General features: G+C 48.9%; 2 protein-coding genes across 2 annotated transcripts; both read left to right on the forward strand.

Moving 5' to 3' along the window:
* The first annotated feature begins 1,505 nt into the window (after nt 1-1,505).
* Nucleotides 1,506-1,982, forward strand: LOC138367805 (uncharacterized). Its single transcript, XM_069329777.1, has one exon. The coding sequence runs from the start codon at nt 1,506-1,508 to the stop codon at nt 1,980-1,982; it is 477 nt and encodes a 158-aa protein (XP_069185878.1).
* A 12,805-nt stretch (nt 1,983-14,787) lies between these two features.
* On the forward strand, nt 14,788-15,162 carry LOC138367806 (uncharacterized). Its single transcript, XM_069329778.1, has one exon. It carries the CDS (start codon nt 14,788-14,790, stop codon nt 15,160-15,162), a length of 375 nt encoding a protein of 124 aa, XP_069185879.1.
* The last annotated feature ends 1,619 nt before the right edge of the window (nt 15,163-16,781 follow it).

The raw sequence follows: 16,781 nt of genomic DNA on the forward strand, positions 1-16,781 counted from the left end.
CAACACACGCCCACAACACAGAACACAACACACGGCCACAACACAGGACACAACACACAACACACGCCCAAAACACAGGACACAACACACAACACACGGCCACAACACAGGACACAACACACGCCCACAACACAGGACACAACACACGGCCACAACACAGGACACAACACACAACACAACACAGGACACAACACACAACACACGCCCACAACACAGGACACAACACACGCCCACAACACAGGACACAACACACAACACACGGCCACAACACAGGACACAACACACGCCCACAACACAGGACACAACACACAACACACGGCCACAACACAGGACACAACACACGCCCACAACACAGGACACAACACACAACACACGCCCACAACACAGGACACAACACACGCCCACAACACAGGACACAACACACAACACACGGCCACAACACAGGACACAACACACGCCCACAACACACGCCCACAACACAGGACACAACACACAACACACGCCCACAACACAGGACACAACACACAACACACGCCCACAACACACGCCCACAACACAGGACACAACACACAACACACGCCCACAACACAGGACACAACACACGGCCACAACACAGGACACAACACACGGCCACAACACAGGACACAACACACAACACACGCCCACAACACAGGACACAACACACAACACACGCCCACAACACAGGACACAACACACGCCCACAACACAGGACACAACACACAACACACGCCCACAACACAGGACACAACACACAACACACGCCCACAACACAGGACACAACACACGGCCACAACACAGGACACAACACACGCCCACAACACAGGACACAACACACAACACACGCCCACAACACAGAACACAACACACGCCCACAACACAGGACACAACACACAACACACGCCCACAACACAGAACACAACACACGCCCACAACACAGGACACAACACACAACACACGCCCACAACACACGCCCACAACACAGGACACAACACACGCCCACAACACAGGACACAACACACAACACACGCCCACAACACACGCCCACAACACAGGACACAACACACGCCCACAACACAGGACACAACACACGCCCACAACCGCCCCACCAAGATGGCCAGGTCACCGCCTGTGGGAGAGTGGCCGGTGTGGCCGCCTAAGCGTCCAGCCTCCGCCCACCTGATAGTTTCTTCATAAGTTACTGAGTATATCAGGTTGTGGTGGTGGTGGTGTGGGCGGATGGTGGTGGTGTGGGTGGTGGTGGTGATGATGGTGGTGGTGTGGGTGGTGGTGGTGGTGTGGGTGGTGGTGGTGGTGTGGGTGGTGGTGGTGGTGTGGGTGGTGGTGGTGGCGGCGACGGCGACGACGACGACGAGGACGACCCGCTGGGGTTGAAGGTCTTCCCACATGATTTTCAGCCAATTACCCCCGACCAGTAATATTTTTGAGGGTATGGTTAAGGCCGCCTCTTGTGCTCCTCCCACACAATGGTTGCCTCTAAACCTCTCACTCTGGCTCTCACTCTGGCTCTCACTCAGGCTCTCACTCAGGCTCTCACTCTGGCTCTCACTCAGGCTCTCACTCTGGCTCTCACTCTGGCTCTCACTCTGGCTCTCACTCTGGCTCTCACTCTGGCTCTCACTCAGGCTCTCACTCAGGCTCTCACTCTGGCTCTCACTCTGGCTCTCACTCTGGCTCTCACTCTGGCTCTCACTCTGGCTCTCACTCAGGCTCTCACTCAGGCTCTCACTCTGGCTCTCACTCTGGCTCTCACTCTGGCTCTCACTCAGGCTCTCACTCAGGCTCTCACTCAGGCTCTCACTCTGGCTCTCACTATGGCTCTCACTCAGGCTCTCACTCTGGCTCTCACTCTGGCTCTCACTCAGGCTCTCACTCTGGCTCTCAGGAGCGTCGCAGCACGAGTGACCTCCTGGATTTATAGGTGTATATCGCTGTTGTCTTAGGAATACCTCAGATGTGGCCTTACATTTTGACCAGGTCAAAGCTTACATGAAGCTTCCTGCGTATATAATGAATCTGTAAGTGCATTCTTTTGGTCTTTGAGGCAATTTGCAAATTTTTCTTCAAAGCTTCGTTTTTGGTCCGGCTGTGGACCTCCTCTTGCGGGTTCCCCAGGGTAGTGTCTGAAACAATTTGCTTGTCCTAGCTGCCCTGAACTATCTCCTTCCTCTCTTCCTTCTCAAGTTTTTCCGGCGGCGTTCTATGTGGGCGATTGCACTGTGCTGTCGCGGCACCAATTTCTCCCTATTTGAGCACCGTATCCAATAGATAGGATGTCGTCCAGGGCTGTCATTCACGGCTTTACTTAATCTACGTTGATTTTTTTATTACACTTTCGCTAAGAGACGCTTGTCACACACACACTGGTGGTGGTCTTATACACAGGGGCCACCTGTCCCGTGCCTAATATAGGTTATTTGACTTAACATTGGGTCCTTCATATCATTGTTAGATGATGAGGAACAAATGGACTTTGAGGTTATCAATTGTATATTTTAATTATATAAAATAATTTGATTATATAATATAAAATAATATATGTCTAACAAAAGAAAGAGGCGATCGATCTGTGAAATAAACTATACGTGTGATGTAAGAACTCAGTTTACTGTAAATTTGTTTCTAACCAACCATAAACACTCAAACATTAGGAATAAAACAGATGAACGTGAATGCTGCACGTGAACACCACGCCGCACTCATGAGTATGCCGCACAGGCATGGAACTCCCTACATTATGAAACACAAAACCAAAGGGGAAAAACAAAATCCAACACAATGAGGCACAGTGAGGTGAGGTGAGGTGAGGTGAGGTGAGGTGAGGTGAGGTGAGGTGAAGGGAATGAGCTACGAGGAAAGAACTTCACTGCCCCATGGGGGGGGGGGGAGAGAGAAGGAATAGATCAGATATCATAGCGACAAAGAAGATGCTGTCCGACACAGATGCATCTAACAGCCTGATTGACGAGATCTAGGCAAGTACACTTTGATGAGTAAACATGAGTGCCAGAGATAGTCAATTCTGCTGGTGACACTTGCAACAGTATCCAAAAAATTGACAATCAATATACGGAGTCCACCTGGAGGGCTCAGACAACCCATCTCTTTCTCAGTCTCTCATTAATATTTGGTTCTTCGTAACACTGCTTCTCATGGACCATGAAATTACTACAATGTGATATATCTAAGACATTCTCTGAGCCCATCGTGGTCCAGTCAGTGGTGCCTGTGTCTGAGTCGTTCAGGGAGGCGAGTTCAATCCCATTATACAGCTTCAATATTTTTCTCATTGTCTCATGGTTAATTAATTCCTCAATAGAGGCTTCCGAGGCGATTGCTTGATATTAGGCTCTTCAAGTTTGCCCTGGTTGGGAAGATGAGATCTTCCAAGACTCGCACTCTATGTAACCCAGAAAACTTGATTACATACAGCCTTCATCCGCACTGCTGTTGCTTTTCTGTTGATTCACATCACTGAGCGTCCGCTGTCATCTCAGGTGCTCGGTCCAGCAGTCCTGGAAACAAACATTCCAGCCGATGCTCAACTGTCAATAATCAGTCCACACAGCAGAGCCCTCATTAACACCCCCCTCCCCCCCCTGTCTGTTCCTTGTCCGTCTGTCCTCGTTTGCCCGTCTTGTCCCTGTCATCTGTTCGTGCCGTCACTTCCGTCTGGACGCCTCCACCCCTGGCACCAGTAGATCACACAACCCTCGATCACTGCCAATGTTGGGTAAATTCTGAGTTACTTAGCAGATATATCTACCTCTAGGGACTTGATAGATATATCTATCTGCAAAGACTGGATAGATAGATCCAGAGGCTAGGTCGGTGGTGTTAGAAAAGCAAACAGCACCACCACCGCCCATCACATATATCCAAATTGTCTGTCTTTAATACATTTACGTCACTTATTAAAGTTTACCTTAAAGTTTGCCAGCTAGAACTGCACATTTTCTTTACCGTCATATGTGCAGGGGTTCTATTGTTAAATGGAATATACTACAAAATATTCTGTTGTGTCGGGGGACAGGAAGCCAGAGTGTATTCATACACGTTAGGCTTATAACGAGGTCGCCCCTCCCCCCTCAAAGGCCGAATTACTAACCCCGCCAAGAATGCAACCCACAACAAACTAACTTCTCCGTAGCTACTTAATGCTAGGTGAACAAAGGCATTAGGTGAAAAGATATGTGCCCATCTATTTCTGTCCCACCCGGGATTCGAACCTGGAATATTATTGTGTAATATTCGGCAGTCACTTACAAGATTTTATAATTATTGAAGTGACAGTAAGCTTTGATTGTCAGGGTGTTCCGAGACATGCGCTGCAGTGTTGTGTAGTGTGTTCACATAGTTGTGTTTTGCGGGGGTTGAACTTTGCTCCTTTGGCCCGCTTCTCAACTGTCAATCAACTGTTTACTAACTACTTTTTTTTCTACACCACACACACACACACCAGGAAGCAGCCCGTGACAGCTGACTAACTCCCAGGTACCTATTTACTGCTAGGTAACAGGGGCGTTCAGGGTGAAAGAAACTTTGCCCATTTGTTTCTGCCTGGTGCGGGAATCGAACCCGCGCCACAGAATTACGAGCCCTGCGCGCTATCCACCAGGCTACCAGGCCCCCACCCTCAGTGTGGGTGAGGGACGGGGCAGAGTTGTCGGGTCTGTGCAAATGGAAAATTTGATCAGGTCACATATAATAATATTTATAGCATCTATATAATATATTTATATATATAAATATATATATATATATATATACATCTATATATATATATAATATATATAATAATATTTATATGTGTTGTTGAGGAAGTTGCAGTGACGCTGGGTGGTAGAGGGGGAGGGCCGGGTAGTATGGCAATATTATTATTTATTGTTATTACCTGTCTTATTAGTTCAGTTGTTTGTAATAATGTTAATTAACTGACACTTCTCTCAGTAACGGGTTCATGAGGAGAGACTGTGGTAAGTAGCTACGGGCTGGTGTAGTTACCTAAGTGTAGTTATCTAAGGATGAGAACTACACTCGCGGTGTCCCGTCTTCCCAGTACTCTTTGTCATATAACGCCTTGAGCGTGATTCACCTCGTGCACATGTATATGGGACGAGAGATCCAGATGGTCAGTGCTATCACAGGGACCGGACAGGGTCAAGTTTGGTCACGTGAGAGCGGAATTAGTCCTCCCGTCACCCGAGGTCTGGTGCCTGGCCGAGTGCCAGCTGCTGAAGACGATCGAACACTAGCGACATTAGGAGTCACCAAGGGAGTTACAGCCAGGTCCAGGAGAGGCCAGGGGGGTCCATCCCGACGGCTGAGAGGCCAGGGGGGTCCATCCCGACGGTTGAGAGGCCACTAGGGGGTTCTTCCCGACGGCTGAGAGGCCACTAGGGGGTCCATCCCGACGGCTGACAGGCCACCAGGGGGTCCATCCCGACGGCTGAGAGGCCACCAGGGGGTCCATCCCGACGGCTGAGAGGCCACTAGGGGGTCCATCCCGACGGCTGACAGGCCACCAGGGGGTCCATCCCGACGGCTGAGAGGCCACCAGGGGGTCCATCCCGACAGCTGACAGGCCACCAGGGGGTCCATCCCGACGGCTGAGAGGCCAGGGGGCACATCCCGACGGCTGAGAGGCCAGGGGGCACATCCCGACGGCTGAGAGGCCAGGGGGCACATCCCGACGGCTGAGAGGCCAGGGGGCACATCCCGACGGCTGTAGGTGACTCAGGCAGCGGTGAGGGAGCCGACCGCACCGATGATGAAGTTACCAGAGAGGACGACGACAGGGGCGAGAGTGCAGAGAGGTCGTGGAGAGCCCCGACGAGGACCTGCGACTAAGCCTAATGATGCACGTGGAGGAGTGGGGAGGAGCAGCAGTACAGGCGCCTGGGGTGATGGAAGAGCTGCGGGCCGCACTCCCTCCACCTGGAGGTATGAGCAAGGTGTGCTCAGTGAGTGAGCAAGCGGCTGTGAGGGACAGAGTGGAGGAGCCACTACTCGCTGTACATTACGCCAGCCGAGAAAATAGTGGTAGGGGTAAGAAGAACCACCGTGGCGAGGTGAGCCACAGTGAGGTAATTGGGCCCGACCACGATCCTAGGAAGGCGTTTACAGGGAAGCTTTCGTGGGGGAATGAAGATGTTCGTCGAGAGCAGTGGAATGGTTGGTATTGGAATGGCAGGAGTAAGAAGAAAGCAGGGAACAGGTACACTCAGGGTAGGCGCCAGCCTAGCCAGAGGGACACTAGGTCAACGCAAAAGCCTAGTGTGGAAGAGAGGAAGTTGCTGGATGAAGGACAGGTAACAAGTGTCGCTGTGAGGAAACAACACACTTACAGGAGGAGAGGAACCGGGAAGAGAGAAGACTGGCGAAGAGAAGAGCGTGAAAGAAAGCAAGGAGTACCTGTAGGACGCAGTAGGGGTGCAGGAGTACCTCAGAGTGCATAGCGTAATGGAGGCACTACATACACTGAGTTTTATAGAGATAACGAGTCCTGGGAACGTACTCGGGGACACGAAAGGAGGACCTCTTACGGGTGTTCTGGGAACGCCCACCTTACCCAGTCCCATGTAAGGTGGAGAAGTAATGTGAGTGACTGGCGAGGTGGTACGAGCCACGTCACTGACTGGAGGAGAGGCACGCCAGAAAGAGGAGGAGCAAGAACACCAGTTGCCCTCTCAAGTGCTCTTCATTAGATATGACTTATTTTAAGGGGAGGGATATGTGACGGTGTCCCACCCCTATATCTTTCCTGTCCCGGCATCAAGAGTCATATCTCTGTAACCTGCACGTTCTCTGATGCTCAGGGAACATTTTGATATATATGAAGATAGGGAGAGTTTGCCGATTTAGTTTGGTTTTTACAAGTGGCTTACGCCCTTTTGTGTTATAAGATGGCGCCGAGGCATTCCGCTTCCCGCCAAAGGAGCATGATGCCAGCCGTCTGTTGATTGGCCAGGTAGGGTCACGTGACGTAATTGACCAATGGCGAGGAGCCTTCGGGCGATGTGACGTCACAAGGCGGAGGACTGGGCGGCAGCGCCCCTGCGGGCTCAGTGCGTCACGGCCCGTTATTCAGACCGGTCACGCTCAAACAAGCTCCCGATTTGGAGGCTACGAAGCCCCAACCAGTGGACCCAAGCAACCGCTTTGATACCGCAGGCGTCGCTGGAGATCAACTGACTCCTGTAGGGTGCATAGATGCAAGGATTGGCTGGTGTTGGAGCGCCAAGAGCTCTATTACTGACAGTCTGCAGCTGAGGTGAACGTCGGGCGGGGTCGTGAGGACGCCCCTGCGGGCTACGTTCAAACACATCAGGCGGGCTGCTGCGGCTGGGCCAAGTTCACCGGAGTTTTGAGGAGGGGATGCTGGTCCGGATCGCAAGTTTTGTCCACAGTTCCAGCGAAGTGACGAAGAGGACGACGTGCACGGGGACCTATCTCTAATGCCTCAGGGAGAGGAGGAGGACCTGCCTGCAGAGTGTGGGCACGGCGAGGACGCGCATCTACGAACCGACTGAGGACCTTGTGTGTGGAACCTGATCAACGGAGTGTAATAACCCCCATTGTAATATCTCGCCTTGTATCTATCTCGACCGCGCACCCGCTACTACCACTGAGCTAACCGTGCAATCTCCGCTCTTTCTATGGTAATAACAGATGCTATCGATCATGTAAGATGTTAACACTCGGGCCGTCATACGAAGACGTAAACCAGTAAACAGAAGAGAAAGAGAGAGAGAGAGAGAGAGAGAGTGAGAGAGGAAGAGTGAGGCAAAGCGAGGGAGAGAGCGAGAGAGAGAGGAAGAGTGAGACAGAGCGAGAACGAGAGCAAGGGAGGGAGAACGAGAGCGAGTGAGGGCGAGGGAGAGTGAGACACTAGTGAGAGAGAGTGAGACAGAAAGATAGAGATAATCGTAGTCACAGCCTATCGTATGAGTTACCGAGTGACGCTGCCACCACCCTGAGTTAAAGGACAGGGGACCGGAGTGAGATTCGTAGGTCTTGCAGATGGAATAACCTACCAGGACAGGTGTAGGGGACAATTGAAACGGTACAAGGATCCTGGCCTGACACTCGAATAATCCTGACCACTTGGGAACTATAGTGTACACAAGAATAAGGCGGGACACACCCAATACTAATACCTCAACACGGAAAACGAACGGGGGGAGGAGTACGGGATAATTAAGAACACTAGGTCACTGGGGCAAAGGGGACGGTAGGCCCAATATCACTAAGGCAAGGAACCATTAATACACATTTAATAACACTTAATATCTGACTTTATTTGAAATAATTAAATAAGACACTCCCTAACTATATTCCCTACTAGAGGCCAAGAGTACTGAATGAGGTGCTTTAGTACAAGAGAGCCGTACTTACTCGTATGTTGTTCCACCGTTTCCGGGAGATGATGTTCCTTCCCCGAGTCCACACACACCTTCCTACTGGGCTGCGCCCACTCAACTGACTCTCCCCTGATCTGTTGCTCCTCAGCTGAACATGAGGGTTCTACCTTTGATGTTTAGGGGTTAATCCCTGAAGATTTTCATGACGGCATCAACTCTGACCTCTTTGTGATTCGATGACCGTTGACCTGACTCTATGGCTAACTTGTACAGAGGTGTAACTTTTACATTGTCTGCCGCCGCCTGTCTGGCGCCTGTGGGTTGTTCATCCTCCACGTGGCCTGTTCATGCTGTTATGATGTTCATGTATTATGTACTGCTCTCTTGTTACAGGAGGACCGAACGCCCAGACCGAGGACCTCGACGACCCATGTCAGAGGATAGGTCGGCTTCGTAGCAGAAAGAATTAAAGGTAGATAATTTCCCTCCCATTACCCCTCGAATAGGTGAGCTAGAATATCATTCATGTCGTGAGCATTGTCTTGGTTATCACTACCTGTGTGGTAGAGTTAGGTTAGGAGCCAGGTTACTCATATATATATATATATATATATATATATATATATATATATATATATATATATATATATATTATATATATATATATTATATATATATATATATATATATATATATATATATATATATATATATATATATATATATATATATGCACCAACACGCACCAACACGTACCAACACGCACCAACACGTACCAACACGCACCAACACGCACCAACACGTACCAACACGCACCAACACGCACCAACACGTACCAACACGCACCAACACGCACCAACACGCACCAACACGTACCAACACGCACCAACACGCACCAACACGTACCAACACGCACCAACACGTACCAACACGCACCAACACGCACCAACACGCACCAACACGTACCAGCACGCACCAACGCACACCAACACGCATCACCACGCACCAGCACGCACCAACACGCACCAACGCACACCAACACGCACCAACACGTACCAGCACGTACCAACACGCACCAACGCACACCAACACGCATCACCACGTACCAACACGCATCACCACGCACCAACACGTACCAACACGCACTAATACGCACCAACACGTACCAACACGCACCAACGCACACCAACACGCATCAACACGTACCAACACGCATCACCACGCACCAACACGTACCAACACGCACCAATACGTACAGCTCACCGAGCTCACCAGGGCAAAAGCGACGTTCATTGGAATTCTACCAACGTAAATGGGAATATAATCCGCTGATGGCCGGAAAAGTCCTTGAGAATGCAATATTTTCACAAATGAGGCCATTTGGCGGAACGCCGGACACAACAGTCCAATTACCTCACTTTACCCGTAAATATCTGTGTGTGTTACATGACCATGGTTGAAGTGCTCAACACCACTGGCGGCGTTAGTCATCAGAGTTCCAGAGTATCACAGACAGTAATAAATATAGAAGAGTCCCCGATAATTGATTAATGAAGGAACCCGGGGATAACGTATAGTATCGTGCATCGTGCACCCACTCCCCGGTGTTGCCACCACTCATCAACTATCAAACCTTTTTATATTTTGTCTGTGATAAATTGAACTGATTTGGTACGCATCAACAGGTAACGCCAGACACAGCCAGCCGACTGATTGGCTACACTGTGTATGTTTATATTATATAGAACAATCGCACCAATTTTTATATTTAATTTGCAATAATCCAATACTTATAATACCTGATTCCTTGTAAGGTCATCAGTTATCACTGGAAACAATAGCGATGCGATTTTGTTTGATTTAGCGGCTTCGGAGAGGCATTAACGAGCTTCAGGTTCGCCTGTCGATAGCTATGCAAATATAATGTAAAATATGTCATTTGGCAACGCATTTGTTTATCCCGACCAGCTGACTCGCCAAGCGCGGGAAAAACTGAACCCCAGGGTGACGGGTGAGGCTGGCAGAGGCAGACCCCAGGGTGACGGGTGAGGCTGGCAGGGGCAGACCCCAGGGTGACGGGGGAAGCTGGCAGGGGCAGACCCCAGGGTGACGGGTGAGGCTGGCAGGGGCAGACCCCAGGGTGACGGGGGAGGCTGGCAGGGGCAGACCCCAGGGTGACGGGGTAGGCTGGCAGGGGCAGACCCCAGGGTGACAGGGGAGGCTGGCAGGGGCAGACCCCAGGGTAACGGGGTAGGCTGGCAGGGGCAGACCCCAGGGTGACGGGGGAGGCTGGCAGGGGCAGACCCCAGGGTGACGGGTGAGGCTGGCAGGGGCAGACCCCAGGGTGACGGGTGAGGCTGGCAGGGGCAGACCCCAGGGTGACGGGGGAGGCTGGCAGGGGCAGACCCCAGGGTGACGGGGTAGGCTGGCAGGGGCGTTAAACAAAGAGGTAGTCTTCCTATCAGTATGTGCAGGGTGCATGGAGATTGGCCCTGGCACTATTGTCTTGGGCGGTATATGTACTGGCATATACTTGTGTACTGTACATATTCTAGTACTAAGTATTCTAATACTAAGTATTCTGTAAACTTACGGTTCTGTTGCAGAGTTTTCATGTCAATTGTTTTTATATTTTTACCACGTTTTATAATTTGTATAACTCATAAGATTGGCTGTTGGTCATGCGGTGCCCAGCTGATGTTTGGAGTATGTCCCACTTAAGTATAATGTTACCTCTTATTTATAATTACTTAGATTTAAATGTTAGAGTAGGAATATTATATATTTTTATCATGATTGTTGGTTATTTTTTTGTATGTTTTGTTCTTCAAACCTTCTGAGGAAGACTTGCTAGGCTGCCTTGTGTGCAGACAAGATATGTCATTGTTTCATAGTATTCTTTGTCATCATGTATTGTAGCTCAGGGTTGCATTATGTAGGAGTGCGTTATTACTTGTATTTTAACATTATATTTTTTTTAGTTACTTGTATTTTTTTTTGTTCCATTAGGATTTTTTTTTTTTTTTACTTTTATATGTCATGCTAATTTAAGGCGATTTTGTTTTGGACTTCCAGCCTTCGGGGGGAAGCCTTGCTGGACTGCTGTGTGCAGTCGGGACTTGTCTTTTTTTTCATTAATATACTTTATTATCATATTATGATCCTCGGAGTTGTATCATGTATGAGGGGATCATTACTTGTATGTTTGCCAATATTTTTTTTTGTACTTTTGTTTCTTTCATTGTACATTTGGGTGTTGTTCTTACTGAAGTGTAACTGTATAATGCACTTTGCATCGTGTTAATTTAGTTTACTTTTATCAATATGTCACTGGCATTTTTTTTTCTTTTAGGGTGTAGATATGGTATAATGGATGCGTTAGGATAAGACAAAATCAGGCTTAACTTAGATACACCCAATTGTTGTCTTAATTCCTGGGAGAGGGAGTATTGTAACGCCCAGAGAGTACACCCATGACTCACCATGAGAACGGCCTGGTAAGGTCAGCCTGTGACCTCAGCTTCAGCTAGAGTTAATTGAAATATTTTCTGGCTCCTCCCTAGTCAGCTTGTTCCTGTTTATGAATAATCCTGATGGTCTTGGCAAACAACTTAATGGTACATCTTGAGTACTTTTTTGCACACTACGGGAAGCTGACACCTTAATATGCTGACGAACTATTTAGGTGTACAAAACACCTTTTCCCGTGTAGGCTGAATCAGCTAGGAATAGGACCACACCAGGCATTCCCACAAGAGTGTAAAATGCCCCCCCCCCCTGATTTGGTTGTATATATACCCCTGTATGATAGTTAGGATATAGAGCGCTGGATACCAGGGTCGCGAGCTGGTGTGTGAGACATCACACAGCCAGGGAGAGACAGAGTAAATCCACCAGATTGAGAGGCAGAGAGTGGTCTTAAGGTAATGTGTGTGATCTTTGATACGTTTCCATGTGTGAATTACTTTAACAATTGCCAGTAGCGCCAGTGTCAGAGTAGGGATTTATAGTGGTGAATATCATAATTTGTTCTCAATAAACTCATGTTAAGCTTTCCGTCTGTGTCAATTATTGGATCCTCTTATCCTCTGGATATCCGTAATTACTGACAGTTAAAGAAAGAGAACTCTTCAAGTCTAGCAATGTTTCTTGCCTCATTACTTGATATAGTTAATGGACAAGGCAGATGGTGGCAGCGTAGTTAATCCTGTGTAGCATTTCCTTGGAAGGGTACCTTTGGTTCTGGTGTAACCATCAGTGGTACATCATATATCAGTTCATATTACGTTAAATATAAATACAGTGTTCAATAACAAAGTGTCACCAAGTGCAACCAGTAGGAAGTGTTACTCAGTATATATATTAGTATTCCTCAGGCTACTCTCTACTCTCACTTACCCTCTCCTCCTGCTCCTTCCTACCCCTCCACAATATTCTCCTGTCTCCTCCTACCACCTCCTCGCCTTATCCTACCAACCCCTTCCCGTGCGCCCCTCGTTTTCTGTTGCCCACAGACGATTTTCCCCTCCCTGTCCACGTTTTCTAAATCTTTCCTTTCCTCCATTCCTCCATCCCTTATTCCTATCTTCCTTCCTCTATTTTACTTCTCACCACCAATATTTCTGTGTACAACTTTAGTAGTGTTACAATAGTAGTGGTACATTATAGTGGTGTCACAGGTGGACCCTCCTTGTTGAAGGACCATCTTATAGGGTGAGTGGAAATATTGTTATACCAGTGTTCCCTGAACATGTGTCCCTGGCTAATACTCTCCGTGAGGCTCATGCCTCTGACGTGGCTGTCTGGCCTTCCTCTCCTCCAGCAGCTGGTCTTCTGCCACCCCCCCCCCCCCACACACACACACATTGCAACCCGTTCTCGCAAATTTAATAAGTCAATATTGACTTATTAGTTGCGTGCATAGGTGACATACTAAACATAATAGTTTCCCTTGAAAAGCTTCATAGAAAACACCGACCTTACCTAACCTACTTAGTATGTTAAAATAAGCATCTTATAGCTTCGTAATTACAATTGTTACTTAACCTATTATAGGTATAGGTTAGGTAATAATTGTAATTACGAAGCATTAAGATGTTTATCTTAACATACTAAGTAGGTTAGGCGAGGTCGGTGTTTTCTATGAAGCTTTTCAAGGGAAACTATTATGTTAAGTATGTCACCTATGCACATATTTAATAAGTCAATATTGACTTATTTAATTTGCGAGAACGGGTTGCACATATATATGAGTGTACGCGTGCGTGCAGACGTGCGGGAGTGGGACATATACATGTAGTAGCTATGATAAAGGAAATTGGGTTATGAGTTAATTCCCTTGCCAACCGAGGAGTAGAAAGGCAGGGTCCAAGAGCTGACACCGCGTCCTGCAGACACAAATATTATATACACACACATGTGCGCGCACAAATACCAAATACGCACACGCTCAATCGCTCTCTCTCTCTCTCTCTCTCTCTCTCTCTCTCTCTCTCTCTCTCTCTCTCTCTCTCTCTCTCTCTCTCTCTCTCTCCCCTCCCCTCTCTCTCTCTCTCTCTCTCTCTCTCTCTCTCTCTCTCTCTCTCTCTCTCTCTCTCTCTCTCTCTCTCTCTCTCTCTCTCTCTCTCTCTCTCTCTCTCTCTCTCTCTCTCTCTCTGTGGTGTGTAATAGGCCACAGGAAACAGGAAACTACCAGAAAGTTGGGAGTGAGCCAGTTTAAGAGACAGTAAACTACAGGCCAGTGTAGCCAACTTACGCACCATGTAAGGTGATGGTAAGACCGTCAGCAATAGACTAGTTCCGCATCAGGAGACAACAGGTCTCATATCCCACCACCAACTGTCCTCTAAATGACTTACACAGATTACACAGGAAGCCAAGTTAAGGGATTGGCAGTGTGATTTTGTGCCACACTGGCACCCGATGCTCAGAGTGATGCCTCCCTCCCTGACGGCTGAGTGGACACCGCACAGGATTCATTGTCTTAACTTTCCGTGTTCGATCCCCGGCGTTGGCGAAAAGAAATGGGCAGAGTTTCTTTCATCCTGATACCCCTGTTACATAGCATGAAATAGGTACCTGGGAGTTAGACAGCTGCTACGGGTTGCTTCCTGGGGGGGGGGGAGGGGAAGTGTAACAAAAGGAGGCCTGGTCGAGGACCGGGCCGGGGGGACGCTAAGCCCCGAAATCATCTCAAGATAACCTCCCTCTCTCCCTCGGTCCCGGCGGGGCAGCATCAGCTTTCAATAAGATCGGCGGGGCGGGGGATCGCCATCAGCCTTTGAGTTTTTATCAATATTGTGTATTTTGGTGAGAAGGTCGCCGGTGGGAGCCCCAGCGGCCGCCCACTCCAATACTGACACCCCCCCCCCCCCCCCCGGGGGAAATGTTTCCAGCAGGGGGTCTTACTGAGGTCACGAGTTACGTTGGTGAAGGGTTTAACGTTATAAACTCTGGAGACTGGTTTAACATTACAAGTTATACTGGAGACTGGTTTAACATTACAAGTTATACTGGGGACTGGTTTAACGGGATCCCAATTAACCCTGGTGGATGGTTTAACGAGGTCCCAAGCAACGCTGGTGGATGGTTTAACGAGGTGCCAAGCTACGCTGGTGAGCGGTTTAACGAGGTGCCAAGCTACGCTGGTGAGCGGTTTAACGAGGTGCCAAGCTACGCTGGTGAGCGGTTTAACGAGGTGCCAAGCTACGCTGGTGAGCGGTTTAACGAGGTCCCAAGTAGTAGTACGCCGTATGAGTGATTGAGATTTTTCTGGCCAATCACTCATGTAACATGGGGGGGGGGTCCCGGTAAAATTTCCCCATTTCCCGATTTGGACTTAAAGGTTTCTTATGGGGAAAAATGTGGCTGGGGTGACCACACCACCACCCACCTCACCAGGGGTGACCACATCCCCACCCACCTCACCAGGGGTGACCACACCACCACCCACCTCACCAGGGGTGACCACACCACCAGCCACCTCACCAGGGGTGACCACACCACCAGCCACCTCACCAGGGGTGACCACACCACCAGCCACCTCACCAGGGGTGACCACACCACCACCCACCTCACCAGGGGTGACCACACCACCAGCCACCTCACCAGGGGTGACCACACCACCAGCCACCTCACCAGGGGTGACCACACCACCACCCACCTCACCAGGGGTGACCACACCACCACCCACCTCACCAGGGGTGACCACACCACCACCCACCTCACCAGGGGTGACCACACCACCACCCACCTCACCAGGGGTGACCACACACACACAATTACAAGAGTTGACCGCCCGTGTAACTGGCCTCCAGTTTAACAGTCTGGAAATGTACCTTTTTCCAGCACATTTCGAGATTTGTGGCGACTGTGTTATTGTGTCCCGAGGAAGGTGGTGGAGGAGCTCGTGGTACTTGTATGCCTGTCACTACTTACTTATGAGTACTCACCTATCAATACTTACTTATGAGTACTTACCTACCACCACTTACCAATGAGTACTTGCCTATCAATACTTACCTGTCGGTATATATACCTACTAGTACTTACCTATCAGTTGTCACGTCGTTCCCGCTTTGCTACATAGCCAGAGGGACCCGACTTCAGGCAGGGAGGGCCCCCACTCGCCGGTGGGCCCCCAAGGCACCACATAGTACGGGGGAGATTCACACCACCTCCATCTACGGGGCCCGTATGGCGCCCAGACGTCACCTCGGGGCGTAGCAGCGCCCTGATAACACGCCATATAATGGGGGTACTGACCACTCCACCCTGTGACTGGCTGGAAATCGTCTCCTGGACTCAAACGGAACATTAATGCTGTTGACGCATGTCGATGGAATCAACAGATGGAATCAATATAGAATTAATAACCTACACTGCTTCCAGAGTGTGCAGTCAGATCTAGTTCAGTCAAACAACCATCAGAGGCAGAGTGGAGTAAGGAAATTATTGCTCATATAAACACATTTACTTAATAATTAAATGAGAAACAAGAATAAATATTGAGAAAGCCTCGCTAAATATAAGTTTATTCCCAAGGCCAGAGCTGTGTCAATAGGCTGCTACACCACCTCAACTCCTTGAGAACTATGCTATATAAATACACTGCCCATAGACAATGCTACTCTTCTCAAATAATGCATTAAGTTCCTTAGTCAATAATAACACAGGCTAAGAAATGCTTAAACATAAACTCGTGAGCAAACATGAGCCTTACACCCACATATAATCAGAAATCCTAGTCTCTTATGCCGTTCTCTCTGTACTGCATAATTAAATGTATATATATTAAGCAAGTACTTTCACTTTATTTGCCTCACACACACTCTCAGCTGTTAGAGTTTACCTCGAGCAAATACAAAGTATTGAAGATGG

This window comes from Procambarus clarkii, chromosome 23 (assembly GCF_040958095.1).
Source record: "Procambarus clarkii isolate CNS0578487 chromosome 23, FALCON_Pclarkii_2.0, whole genome shotgun sequence".
Taxonomy (NCBI): domain Eukaryota; kingdom Metazoa; phylum Arthropoda; class Malacostraca; order Decapoda; family Cambaridae; genus Procambarus; species Procambarus clarkii.

What these genes read in the sequence shown, in the direction of transcription:
- LOC138367805 (XM_069329777.1), top strand. Translation starts at nt 1,506, where the DNA reads ATGGTTGCCTCTAAACCTCTCACTCTGGCTCTCACTCTGGCTCTCACT.
- LOC138367806 (XM_069329778.1), top strand. Translation starts at nt 14,788, where the DNA reads ATGTTTCCAGCAGGGGGTCTTACTGAGGTCACGAGTTACGTTGGTGAA.